This window comes from Maniola jurtina, chromosome 23 (assembly GCF_905333055.1).
Source record: "Maniola jurtina chromosome 23, ilManJurt1.1, whole genome shotgun sequence".
In the NCBI taxonomy this organism is placed as follows: Eukaryota; Metazoa; Arthropoda; class Insecta; order Lepidoptera; family Nymphalidae; genus Maniola; species Maniola jurtina.
Window position 1 is genome coordinate 1,818,128 of NC_060051.1, and position 16,781 is coordinate 1,834,908.

Below are 16,781 nucleotides of genomic sequence, written 5' to 3' on the forward strand. Positions count from 1 at the left end.
TTTGTATTTATGTGTACTCCACCGTAGCGCCTAAACTACTGAGCCGATTTTGATGAATGAGGTGTCAATCGATTCATTATTATAGCCCTGGTGACATAGGCTACATTTTATACGAAAATCGACCTGACGGATGTTACATCCAAAAAAGTAGAGGTATTGGGTGGGATATCAAATGAAAGAGGAAAAAACTCATAAATATAAATATAGTACAATGTTATAATACACCGAGCGACAGAAAAAGAATTTTAGTATATCTATCGCTAACCATCGGCAGTTCGCGGGTAGTAGTCGAGTTTTAGTGCTGTTTAACTGTATCTTGTTTGTCTTTGCAGATGACATCAGGCCTGCACGGGCACGGACACCAGATCTCGCAGCCGGCGCACCATCTAGAGTCCACAGTACTGCCGGCCAAGGAGAAAACCGTGCACGGCAAGGAAAAGACCTTCAAGGTACATTATCAGCTTTAGATTGCGTCTTTGGTCTAATGGTGTATTCTGCTGTGGATCATGAGGATCCGGAGTCTAGGATTGGACCAACAGTTATTAAATAAGTCTCAATAGCTCAACGTTTATAGGAGCGGACTGAAATCCGAAAGGTCGGCGGTTCAAACCCCACCAGTTGCACTATAATTGTCGTACCCACTCCTAGCACAAGCTTAGCGCTTAGTTGGAGGGGAAAGGGGAATGTTAGTCATGATTAAAATGACTAATATTCTTTAAAAAAAAATCGGCGCTCTATGCTCTTGTGTATCAATGCGCACAAGATCATGCTGAGGATCATGCATCATCTTTTAGGGTCATAACCAAAGGGTAAAAACGGAGCCTTATTAATGTCACTCTGCTGTCTGTCTGTCTGACCGTCCGTCTATCAGTCCATCCGCATGGCACAGGTCTCTAGCTCGTAGGCTAAATGAGTTGCAAACCGAAAATTTTGGTATTTGGTGTAGAACGTTGATCACATAACTCCGACATTTGGCCGATTTTCGGGTGGCGCGGGCGGTGCCCACAACCTTTTTCGTGGACTGGATCCGCGCCTGGTACAGGATCTAATTATTCTACCTCAAGATAAGAGAACAATGTTGATTTGAAAAGTATTACTTATTATATCATACGCGTACCATGAAAGTTAATAAATCTAGATGTTATCGTTTTCAATACACTTATCAGAGGCCGAGGCTTGCTTTACTTTCCCAGTTTATTGCCAATAAAATGTTAAAAAGTAGGTGCAAAAATTGATAAGTACCAAGTAGGTATATAAAAAGAGCTGCCTTTTACAGTAGCTGGGAAAGATTACACATGATTATGATAACCTCCTTGACGGTGAGCGCTGTGGTCTTAAGTGGGAAGTCCCGGGTTCGATTACTGGCACGGGCAATTTGGGAGTTTGTATGCTCTAAATGGTCTCTGGTCTGGTCTGGTGGGGGGCTATGGCTGTGGCTAGTTACCACACTACCGGTAAAGTCATGCCGCCTAGCGATTTAGCGTTCCGGTACGATGCAATGCCGCGTACAAACCGACTAGGCGCCATCTCCACGGACGAGAAAATCGTGGCGATAGTCTTGCCGTGCAACCAAATTGGTTAAACTCTTACAGGCCAACCTCCAGCTTGCTGTGGCGCAAGCTTGTCGTGCCTACTTGTAGTGCATGATGCCAGAGGAGTGTATCGTTCAGGATGAGCCCACTGGGAATGGCGCAAGAGAGGCGCCGGCGCTCGTTCCTAAGAGTTCCCGGAGCCTCTTAATATGCGCTGAGGTTGGATTTAGTTGGTAGAAATCCCACATAACCCGATCTCCTCAAAGAGAAGATTCTAACTATCGCCGGCGATTGTAAGTCTCACTCGTTGCGATTCCGAAGAGGTATGTAGGTGTTTGTAATACTTATGTATTATGTTCACAGGTGGTGGTCGGCGGCGAGGTGGGCGTGATGAAGACTCCAGTCCTGGGCCCGCGGCCCTACAACGCGCTGGCGATCATACACACTCAGCAGAGCAACACCTTCGACATGCTCAACTCGCTCACTACCAGCGTTGTGAGTATCCTGCACCCCACCATCCATTCATCCATCTACACTACGTCCTTTTCCATGCAAAGCTGTGATAGCCTAACGGATTTATTTTTTTATGTCTACTGTCTACAGGTTGTGTGTTGTTCTACGTCTGTCTACTTCTAGGGACTCTATAGTCTACGTAGTTGCCTGCTTTTATAATATCGTCGTTCCAACGTTTACGTGGTCTGCCTCAATTTCTTACAACAGAAACACCTAAATAGCCTTAAAACAGCCTTAACCCAAATGTCCGAGCCAGTCTTTGCACTTGCACAGTCGCCTATTGACCCTGTAAAGATCATTATAGCAAATCAAAGTGCTTGTCTATATAAAACAATCAGCAAAAAATCATAATATTGACGAAATCCAACAGACAGCTTGAATCAAGTACCGTAAAACGATTACAAATAATTGTATTTGCGATATCCCATGGTTTTGTACTTCAGACAAGTACCATTCTAAGTCACTTATATTTTTGTTCTTTATTGTTTTACTTTTATGTCTTTCTCTTTTTAACCCCCGAACCAAAAAGAGGGGTGTTACAAGTTTGACGTGTGTATCTGTGTATCTGTCTGTGGCATCGTAGCTCCTAAACAAATGAACCGATTTTAATTTAGTTTTTTTTGTTTGAAAGGTGGCTTGATCGAGAGTGTTCTTAGCTATAATCCTAGAAAATCGGTTCAGCCGTTTGATAGTTATCAGCTCTTTTCTAGTTACTGTAACCTTCACGTGTAGGGGGTGTTATAAATTTTTAATTTACACTTGTATAATGGTGTACTATTAAGCATATTTCATTCATTAATTCATATCGTGTATATTATTTCAGGCGAGTCAGCCAGTAGTGGGCGGGTACCGACGGCGCAGCTCGGGCCAGGGCGCGATCTGCGACCCGGAACTAGACGACAGTGGAAACAAACTCGTCGCCCGGCTTGAGGACGATGCCTTCATCTCTGAACAGGATCTGGTAAGTTTCGTAGAACGGTATCTACTGGTTGTCAAATTGAGAAGAGAGCAGTCGCAGAGAGAAGCAATCTCTAAATAATGAATCAGAGCTTATATTATAGATATTTACTGTAAACTGGCAACTGGTACTATCTCTTTAATCACTTTACAGGATGAAGAAAAAACTTGTTTCCATCTGTAGGTGAATTCTCGCTAGTGTACGTGCTTTTTCATATTTTTGTTTGTATCTGTCTTGAACAATAACACAGCTGAGTGCGAAATAGTGTTTTGTGAAATCGTCGAGAATTTGAGATAAGACATGTTGCCAATTCAGTCGAAGTTTTAGCACAGAAACTTTAGGTGTTAAATATGTGCGTGGTACAGAATAAAGGTCAGTAGGTGTTAAATACGTACACGGTAAATGGTATAACGTCTGCTTAAACCGTGGCCAAGGGTTATGCCTTAAAAACTAAGTCAAAAATCAAATAAATTGCTTATACTGCTAATTAGTTAAAATTAACTATCCATGAGAAAACAAACGTATTATGAGAATAACAAACTAATTAATTCCTTATTGAGTAAATGATAAAAACAAAATACCATAGACAACTGCTTTAAAATAATTTTACCTATTTGTAGTATTTGATTTATTTCTTTTATTAATTGCTCTCATTTATTTACATTTCTCATTGTTATCATATTTTTAAGAAAATGTTTACAAAAATAATATTATAAATAACTAAAAATAAAATAACAGAAACAACAGAAAAATAAAATAACGGAAACCCCAAAATATAAAGCAACAGAAAAAAACATTAACTAAAAATATTATTATTACTAGCTTATTACCCGCGGCTTCGCTCGCGTGACTCAAGGTTTTAATAATAATAATGATTATTATTGAGGTTTTTTACAATATTTTTTGGTGCAATGCTTATGTTGATGTGTTGTTTGTCATTTATAGGAAGAGAACATAGAGGCTACAGAAAAGGGTCTCCCTCACGCACCGACCGACACCGCGGAAGAACAACAGGAGAAACCACAAAATGGTACGTCAATTACACGGTATCATACTAAAATCGTGGTTATCTTAGGCTTCGGACCCATTAGGCATATTGCGACTGATGGTTTGCCTTTCATATATAGATGGCTGGATGAATGATGGTTCGTTTGTTGGAATGGGTATAACGTTGTATAACAAAATTCCGCAATCTATTTTTTGGACTTGCTTTTACACAATTTACACTTTACACTTTATTTTTATTTAAAAAAAAATCTATGATTATATTTAATAGTTTTTGTAACCTCAATTGCACCTGCCTGATAAAAATATATATTGCAGGAGTGTACGATCGGTTCGAGTTAGAAAAATTAGAGGATAAAGACAAAGAGAAGATCGACAAAGAAGATGAGGAGGAACCTATCGGAGTGTCGCCGTGTGGAAGGTAAATTTTTTGTTCCGAAATTCGGTCGATTCGAAGGTTTCTGGGGTTCCGTAACGTACAACGGAACCTTATTTCTATGCCTCAGTCTGTGGGCTGTATCTCGTGAACCGTAATAGGTAGAGAGAGTTCAAAGACCATATTGTCGTACCTTCTCCTAGCACAAGCTTAAGCTTAGTTATAGGGGAAAGGGGAATATTAGTCAACATGATGATCTTGGCTAATATTCTTTAAAAAAAAAAAATGTGTATATTCTATTGCCACTATACTACAAACAAGGTTTAGACATCTGCAGACTGAGCCAGGAGTCTGTTGAGACTTCGATGCACATTCTAATGCACATTCCCGCACATTTTTCCCCACTCTAATGTATAAATGGAGCCATCCACCTTCGGAAACACATTGTATACCCAGAGGATGCGACTTCGATTCCAGTCACAAAAGTGCTGCTGTATCAGGCAGCCACAGGTTTTGACCAGGAAATATGAAGCGGAGGCGATCGGAGACGGTTGAAGAGAAAAAGGGTACACAAAACCCTAGCCCCAAAGCAGAAGAAGAAGAACAACAAACAATGAAAATTTCAAAACCACAGTTGGTGCCGCCGTGCAAATTAAAAAAAAAATTAAAAAGCATACAATGTTATTATATCTTGTACATGGTATGGAAACCTTCATCTGTGCATGTCATTTGACTGGGTTCTCTCTTTCAGGTTCTTCAAGTACGATAAGGAAGTCGGTAGGGGGTCCTTCAAAACAGTCTACCAAGGTCTCGACACGCAGACCGGGGTCGCCGTTGCTTGGTGCGAGTTGCTGGTACGTATTTTCATAATGAGATAGATCAATGACGATTTTATTATAACTTTCCACAAGAAACAGAGATTTTATTAAAACTTATCACAAGGTCTGCACCCGTACGTGGTCGAAACTGAAATATTTTTTATACCTATTTTGTTAAAAGTGAGAAATCAATGTTTAAGTGAGCTGTGAATAACTTAGAAAATCCATTTTTATCCTATATATTTAAATCCATATTTCTGGATCGAAAGTAGGGATGGTGTCGTACTAGTGACTTTAGCAACTTTTTATCAACTGTCAAAACGCTCCTTTAGTAAGGGAGTATTAAAATATATTGTAATCGGTTTTGGTTGCATAGTAAAATAAATGAGTAAATAATTACCTACTGAGAAATAGTTTATTTTTAACATTACCCTCATCCGAATTACATCAATTGAAATTTATTACAGGAGAAAAAACTCAACAAAACAGAGCGACTCCGGTTCCGAGAGGAGGCTGATATGCTGAAGAAGTTGCAGCATCCAAACATCGTGCGCTTCTACAACTACTGGGAGGGCACGGTCGCTAAGAAGAAGAACATCGTCCTCATCACAGAACTCATGGTCTCCGGCACGCTCAAAACGTGAGTATAATATACTAGTTTTAGCCCGCGACTTCGCTATACATCCATACTAATATTATAAATGCGAAAGTGTGTCTGTCTGTCTGCCTACTACGTTTTCACGGCTCAACCGCTGAACCGATTTTAATGAAATTTGATACAGAGTTACCTTACATCCCGGGGACGGTCATAGGCTACTTTTTATCCCGGAAAACCAAAGAATTCCTACGGGACTTAAGAATCTATCTGTTAAACCGATTTATATTAAAGGTAGTTTATATATTTTTGCCGAAGTTAATTTCCGGGACGTAAGCTACCTCAGCTTAAATTATTATTTTTAGTTATAAGTGTCTAATTAAAACTTTGTAAATAATATAGAAATTTGTAAAAAAACTAGTCGTAAGCTGCTTTCAATAAAAATATTATTTATTTATTTACTATTATACTATTATATCAACACCAAAAGATATAAAGTTTTCGATGCAGATATCTCCGTCGCTTCAAGAAAATAAACACGAAGGTGCTTAAGTCATGGTGTCGGCAGATTCTCAAGGGCCTTAACTTCCTACACTCCAGAACACCGCCTATTATTCATAGGTAAGACAAAAAGGTAGGCTAGGTATAACGAAAAAAAAACCAGAAAAGGTATCCAGCTCCAATAAGGTTAGACTTAATATAAAAAAATCTCAAGCTAAAGATTTCATTGAATCTATGGCGTATAGTCCAGTTTGAAGTTGCAAGTTCGGATGGGGTAAGTTGTTTTGCGCGCACTATTCATATAAAAAGTGTCTTGTCACATTGATATAGCCTCAAATGGCTTCTGGGATTCGCGCAGGTCATTAACAGCTAAGGATTAAATACACAAGACTGCCTAAGATTTTCTTTGGACAATGCGCTTTGTATTCAGATGGAGTTAGTTGTTTTGCGCGCACTATTCATATAAAAAGTGTCTTGTCACATTGATATATAACATATTGGTACTGATTCTGTTGGCATCTAAATTTTAGAGTATTCACATCCTCTTCTTACTAATGTAATAAGAAAAGAACACAAAAAGAAAGAGAAGAGAAGATGACAGTTTGTCAGTTTTAATTTAGAGCTGTCAAACCTGGTGACTTTAGCTGCCAGTCGCGAGCCTATTGTTTTGTAGCGTGCACTAAATTTAGTCTTTAAATGTAAAATTCATGTTCCGTCCTTTTTTAGCAATATCAAAAGGAGGAAGATGTAGATAAAACTTAGAAAAAGAACGGTGCAGTTGTACCTTTTGCGTTTTAAAATGACCAATTACTGACTTCTTGCAACTTTTTCCCGGCTCTTAGTAGAAACTAACACCAGTTGTACCATAATACCCGGCAGGATTAACCCGGCGCATCGAACTTAAAAAGATAATCGGGAACTTTGGTTTCGCGTAGAGCGTTGTCTCTGTCACTCATCCTATGTGACATTTTGTTGCTGATTTGTTAGTTTCAACGACAGAGACAATGCTCTACAAAATCGAACCTGCCGATCATCTCTTTCCAAACGAAGTGTAATCTTTCCTGCCGGGTTCTGTATATAGAATAAAGAATTTTATATGAATTTGGCAGAGATCTGAAATGTGACAACATCTTCATAACGGGCGGCACGGGTAGTGTGAAGATCGGTGACCTGGGACTCGCTACTCTCAAGAATAGGAGTTTCGCCAAGTCTGTTATTGGTAAGTACTCGTTGATGTACGAAGCCGCCAATGACGTTAGAATAGTTATACCTTAATTAATTAACTGAGTGTCAAATAAAAATTGTAAACGGCACATTGTTAATGTGAATTAGGTACCCACGATACAGGATTACCTAGTGTGGGTACCACCAGACACATAAAAATTGTACAAGACTGTATTTGGTAAATAAACATTTTTCATTTTAAAAAACAAAAATGGAAGCGTATAAGAGTCATTCTCCGCCTCTACTTTTTTTGTTGTCTATGACATGTGCGGGGTGATTCGCAAACTCAATGATGAATGAAAGCCATCAAGCTGAATTGACATTTATTTTTAATCTATCGAAGGTTTGTTATGAAAAAATATTTTTACATCGCTCAGTGAAGCGGCAATGTAGACCCAACCAATGCCAGCTGAATCTGATAGTTTTTAGTTAGTGATTGTCACTGAGCTATTGAATCGCCCTATACATATCATAGACAACATAAAAAAAGAAGAGGTGGAAAACTACCCCTTTACATTTCATTTATAGCCTCAATAGCTCAACGGTTATAGGAGCGGGCTGAAATCCGAAAGGTTGGCGGTTCAAATCCCACCCGTTGCACTATTGTCGTACCCACTCCTAGCACAAGCTTTACGCGTAGTTGGAGGGGAAATGGGAATATTAGTCATGATTAGTTAGTCATGATTGGCCAAGCAAATCACCACGCTAGTAACCCTGTGCTTTTGTGAAGGCTAATTCATTTTATCCTACTGCTTTTGTTCTAGGAACGCCGGAATTCATGGCGCCCGAGATGTACGAGGAGCACTACGACGAGTCGGTGGACGTGTACGCGTTCGGCATGTGCATGCTGGAGATGGCCACCGGGGAGTACCCGTACAGCGAGTGCAGTGGCCCCGCGCAGATCTACAAGAAAGTCGTCTCGGTGAGTGAGATTCGTTGTGTTCTACGAGGAGCACTAAGGTTGAAATCTATAGAGCGCACTTTGAATTTGTAGTTTAAGTCAAAACGAGATAGATTATAACGCTGTCTAGTTTTAACAGTGTCTTGAGTCTGAGCAAAGTTAAAACTTAACGTTACAGCTACAGGTTGCCACAAAACGATATTTTACGTTGGTCAATGTTGATGTTATCACATATATGTTGTTGTCACATTCGCTTTCATACTGTAAAAGGGTGATAGCAATAGTTTTGCAGTAACAGCTAAATGTTTTCACAGGGCGTGAAACCGCAAAGCTTAGAGAAGGTCGCAGTACCAGAAGTAAAGGACATCATCGAGTCTTGCATCAGGCCCAACAAAGCTGACAGGTACTATTCATCAACATCGCAATACTATTTTCAATGAATCTTGTTATACATGGACCAATAAATTATTTCAGATTCTGATTGTAAATGTTTCTCTTCAAAATGTAGGCCGAAAGTGAAGGATCTGCTCAACCACGAGTTTTTCGGCGAAGATATCGGCCTTCGGTTAGAGATCGTGGGCCGAGACCTTGTCACCTCTTCAGACATCACAAAGATAGAGTTCCGATTGAAGATCATCGATCCGAAGAAAAGGTATTAATCTAAACTATGTACTAAACGGGAAAGGTGACTGACTAAATGACTGACTGATTTATCAACGCACAGCTCAAACTGTTGGACGGATCGGGTTGTTTGGCGTGCAGATAGATTTTATGACGTTGACTATGGCTAAGAAAGGATTTTTGTAAATTCAACCCCTCCAAAATTATGTTACTGTCATACCTTTATTTCAGTCAACCGAATTGGGTGACTCTTTATACACTTTCTTTTTTTTTCAAGGTCGTTCACCCACAAGGAAAACGAGGCGATACAATTCGAATTCGATATGGAGAATGATGATTGTGAAGAAATAGCAAAAGACATGGCCAAGTCTTGTCTCATCATGGAGGAGGATGTTCGCATTGTTACCAAGCTCCTCAAGTCGCAGATTATTAGTCTCAAACGGTGAGTGATTCTCATATTTTAGGTTCTTAGAGGAAGTATGTGGCCAAATACATGGCTAAATTTATTACCAAATTTATGGCCTATGGAAATATTGCCTAAGGCTAGTTTCTTTATGGAGGAGGATGCTTGCATTTTTACCAAGCTCCTCATCTTGCAGATTGTCTCAAACAGTGAGTATCTCTTATATTTTAAGTCCTGGAAGAAAGATCATAGCCAAATACATTGCCAAGGGCATGATCAAAGTCTCATGGCCAATACCGTGTTTTCGGTCATAATTTCATAACAGAGGAAAGACGCTTCTCATGTCGAAGCATATTATTCTCAGTCGGTGAGTAATTCTGTAATATTCTGGAAGCCAGAAAATTGCCGGAAACAGCCAGCATGCCCAAGGACACAATAAACCCATTGCTAAGGATTTGGCCAAACGCATTGACAAGCCATTGCAATGGATATGACCAAGGGCGTTGCCAACGACATGGCCAAAACTAGTGTTATCATGGAGGAAGATACCAAACTTCCGCTACAGGCACGTAGAAATATTAATCTCACAATATCCATTAGATTAAAGTTTAAACCGATTAAAACGTACATCCACCCGAAGTTTCAGAAATACCTAAGTTAAATAGTCGATAAATGCCACTATTACATTGTCTACGACAATAAAATGTTAATAAGTACAGTCATAGATATAACTTATTCCGTGCACGCCATGCTTTGCTCGTGATCTTTATTCTTTACGCAATGTCAAGGCCGATTTGTTGAACAGTTGTACATCGTAACATTACCAAGTTTTCCTAGCATAATAATGTAAATAAGAACATAATGGACGGACGGACGGACGGACGGACAGACAGACAGACAGATCCTTATTGGATTACTTTGTTGTCTGTTTCTAACAGTCGCCGTCGACTGAGTTGCCGGGCGACTAGTCGACCGTGCCTAATAGCACGAAAATGACGCATTTTTTTATCTTCCATTACAAAACTTTAATGTAGCATACAATACTGTAAGTATGTTCAATGAGATAAGACCAAATTAATGTCTCATTCATAAAACATGAGTACAATCATAACAACAATATCATCGATAATGTCGATAACTTGCTTTGCATTGACCGTTACATTCGTAGTTGATTAGCGATTGCTTAGAATTCCATTCAGTGTACATCAACTCTAATGTACGGTACATCGCTTTCCTACTACTAATATTAATCATTTATTGTTTCGAAAAGCGTTCAATGTATATTTCATAAAAAACACGAGCGCATAGATGAGTAAGTAACGGCATTGTAGATCATAAAGCGCATGCTCTTCATTGATGGTTTTATCCGTGAAAGATTACCCATTGTTTTGAATAGTCTTCAATGTATGTTTCTCTTTAATTATGTACGTACGCTATAAATGAGTAAGGGTGCATAGATTAAGTCGCGACCCTGAATTCGTGTTTCTAATCATGTCGGTACTTGTGAACGTAATCTTTGATAGCTTTATGCAGTAAAGATCAATTATTAATTTAGAAATTCAGATTTTTTCAATTAAAAAAAAAAAATAACTTTACTTTCTCTATATAGTAGAAAAATCACGCAAATTCGTCCAGCAATCTTGGAGAAATTGGTATATAAGTTTATTAAAAACATCATTTGTGTATGAATTCGTACATAAGAATGATTATAATACACCTTGTATTATGTACTGAAACGGAAATATGTAGATTACGTTACAGAAAAATCATCAAAATCGGTTCGTTGGATTTTTAAATAATCGCAGCCCTACATAAATATAGTCTGATCGAATACTTAAGGGTCAGTTTCACAACAGCCAGATAAACGTTATCCATAGGATAAATTTGACATTTGACAGATTCCCAATACAAAAACTGTCATAACATCAATCTTATTCGTTAGTTAAATTTTTATCTGGAGGTTGTGATACAGGACCATAAACTCGTTTTCGAAGTCGCGTCGGTCGAAAATACTACAGTATCACCTTTGTTTTAGTAATCAAATTTTTTTCTAAGGGGTTTTTATATGCCAGCCCCATTATTACAAACAAAATGAAAAATATAACAATTTGAAAGAATCACACTTCATATTGTAAAGGCGAAAGTTTATGTGTATGTGTGTATGTTTGTTACTCTTTCACGTAAAATCTACAGGACGAATTTGGCTGAAATTTGGAATGGAGATAGATTATACCCTGGATTAACACATAGGCCCGGAAAATCAACGAGTTCCGACGGGATTTTTAAACGACCACGCGAATGAAGTCGCGGACATCAGCTAGTCACTAATAAATTCATACACTTTAATTGTTGAAATACTCAAAGGTTTGCTTAAATTACAGTTTCAAATACCAGTACTCGTAAAATAACTGCCAACGTCAAAATGCAAATATGCGTTTGAAATCCATCACCCGATTCGCTCGACCAACTCTCGCATAACATCAACATATTTCGAATGCCCGTTCCGACGCTTCAATGCGCTCAATTAATTGCTATGACGCGCTATAACTGCACTGACATAATGTATGCCGCGGATTTGTGCGACGTATCGGCTGGTAAAGCGACGCTATATCTTTTTTTTTATATAAAAATTAAATAGATAATAAATAAAAGTTTATTTAGCTCAAAAAATAAAAAAAAAACAATTGACGTTAAGACATAATAACAACTAAACTTAAAACTAGAAAACACAAAGAAAATATTTTGTGTGTGAGCTAAAAATTAAATTATTTCTTTGTAAACAGGTCGTTCTTATCGGTTCTGTTATACATGCCACGTGTTTTGTGTGCTGTGCAGATTTTGGCAAGTGTTTCTGAAATGTGTGTTGTGATTTTTATTGGCGGCTGTGTTGTGTTTATTATGTAGCGTATTAAGTTATTATTTATAGATGACAGTGACGTAAGTTAATATCTGATCTCACTCTTTTATTTGATGTTTTTATTCCACTTCCCTTTCACTCCTAGTTTACAGTTTTGTCACAAGTTTTCATTCTAGTAAAAAACATGTCAAAATTGTAACATTGTTTCAGACATATGTTGTCCAATGAAAAATTTCACAAGTCAGTATCTTACATTTTTCATAAAACTCCTGTCATAACTTGTTTTTAATTTTTTTTTAATGAGAGATAGATAGATTTGCTGTTGACGATAATTCAATCAATTTCTTGTTGGTTCTTCTCGATAGGCGGGCATTTTCCGGACCAGTAGTAACAATTCAAAACTGCTTTTGAAAAATTCAGAAATAAAAGTTTATTTGAATAAAAAATATAAGTATGTATTTCATCCGTTTACCATTCTAAGAAAACCTCTACCATTATAATCATGACCCTCAGAAATCAGAACGGTGTTCAGAGAGAAACTATGCCAATCAGGCCACATCCTTCACATTACGAGACTGGTAATCGTAATATTGCCTCAAAAATTGGTCTGAATAAATATTAAATTGATAAACGATTTTATTTGACCCAATAATTTATATCTAGTCAATCTTTTCTTCGATTAAATATTAGTAGGTCATGCTCAACTACACAAGTTTCAAACCCAATTTTGCCTCCTTACAGGTTTGATTTTTAAAAATCCTTTTTTGTTGGATGTTTACGTCGTAACCGCTATCTGTATGCTAAATCTGAGCCCGACCCGCCCAGTAGTTTGAGCTGTGCGTTGACCGTCGATAGATCAATTAGTCACTTTTTCCTTTTATATGATTAGATGAAGATTATAAATAAAAAAACGTTGATGAGTGGTTAAAGACTTTGGCCTCCTCTTCGGAGGGTTCGGAATTCGATCGCGAGCCCGCATCTCCAATTTTTCGGAGTTATATTATGCGGTTTAAGAAATTAAACACCACTTGCTTTATCGGTAAAGATTAATATTGGCAAGAATTCTGTCTGAGAGTTCTCCACAATGTTCTCAAAGGTGTGTGAAGTCTTCCCATTCGCATTTGGCCAGCGTAGTAGTCTATGACCTAAACCGTTTTCTGGATGGTTGGTGTAGTAGATCGGCGATGTAAGATACAATTTAGCCCTTGACTGCAATCTCACCTGGTGGTAAGTGATGGTGCAGTCTAAGTTGGAAGCGGGCTAACCTAGAAGGGATATTGCTGTTTTCATTAAACCCGTATTCCTCTGGTTTCTACACCGCATCGTACCGGAACGCTAAATCGCTTGGCGGTACACTTTGCCAGTAGAGTAGTAACTAATCACGGCCGAAGCCTCCCACCAGACTAGAACAGTTTAGAAATTACAAAATTCCAAACCCCTGCCGGGAATCGAACCCGGGACCTCCAACTGATACGACCACAGCGTTTACCACTGCGCCAGGGAGGCCGTCATATGCTCAGACAGCCGACTACTGGGAACGGGCTGTACAATGAGTAATGGTAGATTTAGGAAATAGGAGAATCTGTATTCAGAAATGATGTAACCTAACAAAGATTATTTTCGTATCTAGTTTCCATAATATGGCATTGAAAAAAACTTGTAGGCTGTAGAAGTACATTTAGAGTTCATAAACTCGCGCGTTGCCATGACTACGGGGCTCGCGTAGTATTTTGTACCGTTAATGCCAATCAGTTGTTAACCTTGCGTGCATTGGGTCGTATACCTAATTTGCTGTTTTAGTTTACTTTGTGAACCTTTATTCACAATTAAGGTTTTTCATTTGACAGTTAAGACAGTAAAAAATTGCTTTTCTATAGTTAAATAATCTCGTAATAGTAAAAAATAGCATTCTGTGTTTACAAGACTGCCCAAAAAAAGGTGTGTTATGTTTTCAGGATTCATGTATGTATGTGAGTGTCTTTGTTCCACCATAACTTCTAAATGCCTAAACATAGAATGGATGGGATAGCTTTAGTATCCTTATATCATATCGAGTGTCACTGTGACTTGATACTTTTTAATAAAAATTTAATATGGCGGCTGTATGGTGCCCATTTTCAAATGTTAATAATTTTACTTTTTTGTTAGTTTTTTGGCAGGGCAGTCGTTTTTTTGTTTAATTTTCTTAATTATGTCTTTGTTTGGTGTACCTACCTAGTAATCGGACGTATTTTCTGATAAACTTTCCAATTCACAATCAATTAATTCAAAATTGAGATTTGATTCAGCTGGGCGATAACAATAAAATGGCGCATCGCAAAACAAATACATGCAAGATAATATAATCAGGACATTTTGACACTTTACTAATCACGCGACAGTCGCCGTCGCGTGTTGTGGTCGCGTACCGAAAAATCTAGACAAAAGTCAAAGACAAGACAGAAGACAAATTACATACAAAAATACAAATCTTAAAACCCGTGTAATTTAAAAACTAGTTATTTTTACGGAAAACTGGCAAACTGGACAGTGTCTAGAACGTGTCTACAATATTGCATTGATATAGATTGGTAAATATTCAAACAAGTGTAAATTAAAAATTTATATAACACCCCCGACAAGTGAAGGTTACAGTAACTAGAAAAAAGCTGTTAACTTTCAAAAGGCTGAACCGATTTTCTTGGATTATAGCTAAGAACACTCTCGATCAAGCCACCTTTCAAAAAAAAAAAAACTAAATTAAAATCGGTTCATTAGTTTAGGAGCTACGATGCCACAGACAGATACACAGATACACACGTCAAACTTATACCCTCTTTTTGGATCGGGGGTTAATGGAGAACCAAATTACGTTTGTAGAGAGTGCTGAAGCAAAGGACAGAGAGTCCGGGACGTGTTCATAGGAAGTTCATTCAAGTGTTAGGTCATATATAAAAAATCTGTGTAGATTTCTTATCATGCTAACTTCATATAACTGGAAAATAATAAACCTTGCATGCCTACCTCGACCAAATAATTATGTACTTTTGTTATAAATTATGCTAAAACCAGCGATATAAAGGTTTCACTAGATGGGTCGCTTCATAGTAACATCTTCCAACGAACATCGATGTCCGCACTCCTGTCAATCGTAATCCACTTTAAGGTGAACGCACACTTATCCGAGCTGAACGCGCCGAACGAGTCGAACGAAACGAATTTCAGAATTCTGTATTTGAAATCTTCTTCCGATTCGGACGATTCGATGCGGGGAAATGTGCGAGGTTTCATGAGATGTCATATATAGAATTCTAAAATTCGTTTCGTTCGAATCGTTCGATGCGTTCGGCTCGGATAAATGTGCGTTCACCTAACGCATTCCATTTGTAAAATTAAACTTGCGCGATAACTCTAAATTATGTTATTCGTATCGCTTTATTAGTTGTCTATTCTAACGTATCTTTGTTCGTAGAAACAGACTGCGAAAGCGTATTACGATTGACAGGAGTGCGAACGACTATGTTCGTTGGAACATGCTACCATCAAGCACCTTATCTAGTGAAACATTTATATCGCTGGTAATAACAAAATATTAAGACCTCGTTCACGATTTTACCGCCATGTGGAATGTAATACTTAATAGTGTCGGTCAATGATCTCTTGATAAAAGAGCATAGAAATCCTCAAGACCATGTTATGAAGATTTCGCTTGGCTTTTGGGTCAAGTACCGGATATTACTTGAGATATTGAGATTTGAGACTGAGTGTGAACTTATGATTTCTTATTCTGAAGAATAATTAAATAGTTACGGTTGTAAGTTACAACAATATATTGAACTGGAGCTATTTACAACAATACATTGAATTTAATTTTTATCAACTTTTATATCTTTTTATACTAGATGTGTCTACTTCGTCCACGTGGATTTAGGTTTTTTTTTTTCAATTTCCCGTGGGAAAGTTTAAGATTTTATGATTACTTAGATTTTCGGAACGGCATTACAAACCAGTGGTACATTATTTTGACGATTCAAAAGCACCTGTAAAAGTTTAATTGAATAAAAATATTTTGAATTTGAATATGAATTTTCGGATTGCAAGCTATCTTTGTATTTTTCGTCAAAATCCGTTGAACGGATGGGCTCAGCAAAAAAAAAAAAGGCAATATGGGATCAATTGTTGTTACAGCGAGAGGAGCGAGAAGAAGGCCCAAATGCTGTTCAACCAGGAGATCATCAATGAGCAGAATCAGCAGCAGCAGTTGCTGTTAGAGCAGCAGTTGAGACAGGTTTGTTTTTTATCATACTTCATACTAATATTATAAAGGCGAAAGTTTGTATGTGTGTGTGTGTGTGTGTGTGTGTGTATGTTTGTTACTCCTTCACGCAAAAACTACTGGACGGATTTGGCTGAAATTTGAAATGGAGATAGATAATATCCTGGATTAGCACATAGGCTACTTTTTATCCCGGAAAATCAAAGAGTTCCCACGGGATTT

The 16,781-nt window shown here is 38.0% G+C and overlaps 1 protein-coding gene across 10 annotated transcripts in view; it reads left to right on the top strand.

Moving 5' to 3' along the window:
- The window catches only part of LOC123877422 (nuclear receptor coactivator 6), a 51,165-nt gene that overhangs the window by 15,469 nt on the left and 18,915 nt on the right, over window positions 1–16,781 (top strand). For all 10 annotated transcript variants that reach the window (XM_045924185.1, XM_045924182.1, XM_045924184.1 and 7 more), the window contains exons 4-17: window positions 333–449; window positions 1,896–2,027; window positions 2,869–3,006; window positions 3,949–4,033; window positions 4,327–4,429; window positions 5,136–5,238; window positions 5,670–5,842; window positions 6,308–6,418; window positions 7,408–7,517; window positions 8,287–8,444; window positions 8,738–8,826; window positions 8,932–9,075; window positions 9,322–9,486; window positions 16,472–16,571. In XM_045924185.1, coding sequence (XP_045780141.1) covers window positions 333–449; window positions 1,896–2,027; window positions 2,869–3,006; window positions 3,949–4,033; window positions 4,327–4,429; window positions 5,136–5,238; window positions 5,670–5,842; window positions 6,308–6,418; window positions 7,408–7,517; window positions 8,287–8,444; window positions 8,738–8,826; window positions 8,932–9,075; window positions 9,322–9,486; window positions 16,472–16,571 — 1,728 coding nt within the window. The remainder of the gene's footprint in view (window positions 1–332; window positions 450–1,895; window positions 2,028–2,868; window positions 3,007–3,948; window positions 4,034–4,326; window positions 4,430–5,135; window positions 5,239–5,669; window positions 5,843–6,307; window positions 6,419–7,407; window positions 7,518–8,286; window positions 8,445–8,737; window positions 8,827–8,931; window positions 9,076–9,321; window positions 9,487–16,471; window positions 16,572–16,781) is intronic.